This window comes from Cynoglossus semilaevis, chromosome 20, assembly GCF_000523025.1.
Source record: "Cynoglossus semilaevis isolate Cse_v1.0 chromosome 20, Cse_v1.0, whole genome shotgun sequence".
Lineage (NCBI taxonomy): Eukaryota > Metazoa > Chordata > Actinopteri > Pleuronectiformes > Cynoglossidae > Cynoglossus > Cynoglossus semilaevis.
This window is the reverse complement of record NC_024326.1, coordinates 12,133,345-12,136,870: the sequence shown is the minus strand read 5'-3', so window position 1 is coordinate 12,136,870 and position 3,526 is coordinate 12,133,345. Positions and strand designations below refer to the sequence as shown.

Genomic DNA, 3,526 nt, shown 5'->3' with positions numbered 1-3,526 from the left:
TGTCTACAGTCCAGCAGAGTGTACATGCAAGAAAATCTCATAAACAGACCTAATTTTCGGAGCGATTCAGTGGAAATGCCAAAAGAGTTAAAAAAAATTAAATATTCCATCATTTTATATCAACAGAAATTAAATATTCCATCATTTTATATCACCAGAAAATAAAATAAAAAAAAAAATTACAATGTATTACCATACATCGAAATTGCCCCTTTACTTTAGTTATTACGGTAAAAGTCGTGTTTCGTCATCTCAGGCCCCGCCCCTCAGCTCAACCCCTGCGTGCAGAAAATACAGAGAACATTGAGCGGAACACCCTGCTTCATTGAAGGAACCAAGATAACACTGGACAGGTGAACAAGTTACTGTGTTTTTTGTGTGTGTGTGTCGCAAATACTCAACCGCCATTTCTCTAATACTGTACGGTGTCATTTATCAGTTCCGATAAATGACAGCGTTAGCCGGGAGCTACCAGTTTGGCTGTAGTTTATGGCTCTATCATACTTGCAGGAAAATGAAAACCGACTCTGTAGACTGCCAATAACTGCAGGTTGCTGTCTCTGACCAAAAGTGTTCGTTGTTTCACTCTGTTAGCAGTCGTTGTTGCCCTAGAAAGTGGCGCAAATATTCTCCATTTATTTCTCAGTGTGAACCATTAATCAAGTTTGGTTGTTTAATTCACTACACCGGCACCGCCCACTGCTGAGGAAACTGCCGGTGGTCGATTGTTTACCAAAATTAACTGCGTTATAACAGTCTTTTGCCCTAAGTAAACAACATCAACGGTCGATAAGGTTGTTAACAAAGGATTTTTAAACAACTCTTGCACTTTCTTTCGCAGCAACAGGTGGATTGAATTTTAGCAAGGTAACAAAAATCATCTTTCTGTCTTAAATGGAACGCGGCACGTATCCTTCCCAGGTTTGTGCATCACTATGGCGATCACGTGACGCGATTAACCGTCTGCATCAGTGTGTGTATGACTTTGTGTCCGGATGGAATGGACAGACACTGACCGAAACAGAAGTGGGAAGAGTTTTATAAATAGTATGACATTAACGCCTGGATTCCTGACCTTGTCTTGGTCAGGGTGATGCTGTGCGCATGCTCACAGAAGGCCTTCGTTGGGGTTCAGTGACTTTGGATTCATTGACTCCAACTTGACGTAGAATTTAGACCCAGGCTTTGTAGTAAACTTGACAGTACTTTGGACAGAACATTTAGTATTTTGCCAGCTTGTTGTACCGTAAAGTAACGTGAAGACTGTCAGTAAAACTCACAGCTAACGAGTGGTGAAGGTGATGCCGTGGTGTTTAAATAAAAATATAAAAATAAAAACTTTTGTTTGAATGGAGCATGCTTATAAACTGGATCTCATACTTTTGAGTGCTACTCATACAACAGGCGTGCTGGATACTAAAACAACAATAACATCAAAATGAAAAAATATTTTATTCAGGTATTAGCCAGCACTAAACTTTAAATTACTTTGATTAAAGTGCAGCAGCATATATATATATATATATATATATATATATATATATATATATACACACACACACATTTTGTCAAGTTTTGCAGTGCTCAAAGTTTACAGTGAGCAGACCATTTATTGTTCGGACTGCAACAGATGGGAAGTTGTTTCACAACGTTTGATGCTTACACTCTCGAGGGTTCCTTATGTGGTTTATTTACACATAGATGTGTCTTGTTTGTACAGCTAGCTTCAAAATGTGGAAATCTACCGGTTGGCTGCTTTGTCCGTTGTTTTGTGGCAGCACGATATCACAGCCTATAAACACAAAACACACACACATTTGTCTTTTATTTCTCCCCAACATATCCTTAATTGGTTTCCATTTAATCAGAACAAACCCGATAGTTTTTAGTCAGTAACTGGCGTTGAACTTGCAGCGACCACAATTTAAATTTTTGTGAACACTTGATTCATTCCTCTTAACAGGAGGGCAGGATCTGTGACCTCTGATTCCTTCGTGATGTTACCTCAACACTTGAAACAGATCAGAGTCCTGATGCTCAATGACAAGGAAGAGTTGGAGAAGACGCTGTTCAGGCTGGAGCAAGGTAACGCCCTATCACAATACAACGGGTCAGTCCTATTGGGTGTCGTATATGAGACAGTGACACCTGAAATATGTTTCCCGTGTCCAGTATGTGGTTCCTCAGGGACCATCAGGTGATCTGTCATCAGTGGGATAAAATTAATACATTTAGGTATGGCAGGGTTTACAGTTTCTAAGAATATTAAATCTCACTTTAATTACAGAACATCGGGCACATTTATGGGACGATCAAGGTTAGAGGAAGTAGAGTAAGTCAAAGTTGAGCTGAGTTGAAGTGTGCACCAGTTGACATTTACAGCACACGACCTTTGAGGGACTTCGTTAGTCTACTCTTAACTGTACTATAAATAAAACGAGTAACATTTGACGAGCAGGAAGAAATAATTTGGCTGATGTTACTGTGGCTGTGTGTGTGTGTGTGTGTTTGTGTATCTGTTGGATTGAACATGTAGTATTCCATTGGTATATTTTAAAGTAACAGATCCCTACGTTGCTACAGTATGACTGAGGCAAAGATAGTGACTTTTCTAATACTATATATATTGCAATAGTCTATATTTAAGTGACTTTTCTAATACTATATATATTGTAATAGTCTATATTTAAACCCCCCCAAAATAAACCCCCCAAAATAAACCTCTTGAGGAAGATTTATGGGATTTTTGGGAGGTAATTTTAGATATTCTTTCAATGCTAACACAGGTCAAAAGTTAGCTCAATAGTTCAGTTATTTAGTTAATAACTGTGTAAAACAAACCTTTATTATACTGCATCATTGTTGTTTTTTTGTCCTCAGGGTTTGAGCTACAGTTCCGTTTGGGTACCAGTCTTCAAGGCAGGAGAGTTCTAGTCCACACCAACTACCCCCTGGATGGACAGAGTTATGACCGGCACACCTTTCGTGTTCTGCCCTGGAATTATCCAACGGGAAGGGAGGAAGATTCCGATAAATACTGCTCTGTGGACCTTAAAATAGCCGGGTCCTACCAGTACTTTTTTGGATTTGGGTAAGGTCCTACTGAAACTAGAACAATATTAGCATATAATGTAACATCTGTAAAAAACGTTATCGTTTTTTTTCTGCAATAATGAAAACCTGATAAATCAATCCCTGGGTTGTGCCCTAAAAAAAAGTTTTGTGACAGTCACTAGATGGCAGCATTGCAGTACATTAAATTATTCTCATACTCATACAGTGGTTTGTACAGATAAATAAATAAATACATTTTATTTATCGGTTGATATTTGAATTCTAAATGAAGGGTTTGGACAATATTGGCATATCGAATATGGGCAAACAGTTATTATCGGACATCCCTACGTAAAACTTCCTAAAATATACACGCAAAATATTTTAATTTATTTTTAAAACTTTTTAAGAGCCTATGCGGCATATTACATTGACTCTTCAGTGAGGAATCTCCGATGTCTGGTTGGAAGTG

The 3,526-nt window shown here is 38.3% G+C and overlaps 1 protein-coding gene across 2 annotated transcripts in view; it reads left to right on the top strand.

The window, feature by feature from the left end:
- Positions 1-240: 240 nt before the first annotated feature.
- Positions 241-3,526, top strand: part of agla (amylo-alpha-1, 6-glucosidase, 4-alpha-glucanotransferase a) — a 15,110-nt gene continuing 11,824 nt past the window's right edge. For both annotated transcript variants that reach the window (XM_008334787.3, XM_008334789.3), the window contains exons 1-3: positions 241-353; positions 1,964-2,085; positions 2,881-3,091. In XM_008334787.3, coding sequence (XP_008333009.1) covers positions 1,998-2,085; positions 2,881-3,091 — 299 coding nt within the window. In that variant the 5' untranslated portion in view covers positions 241-353; positions 1,964-1,997. The remainder of the gene's footprint in view (positions 354-1,963; positions 2,086-2,880; positions 3,092-3,526) is intronic.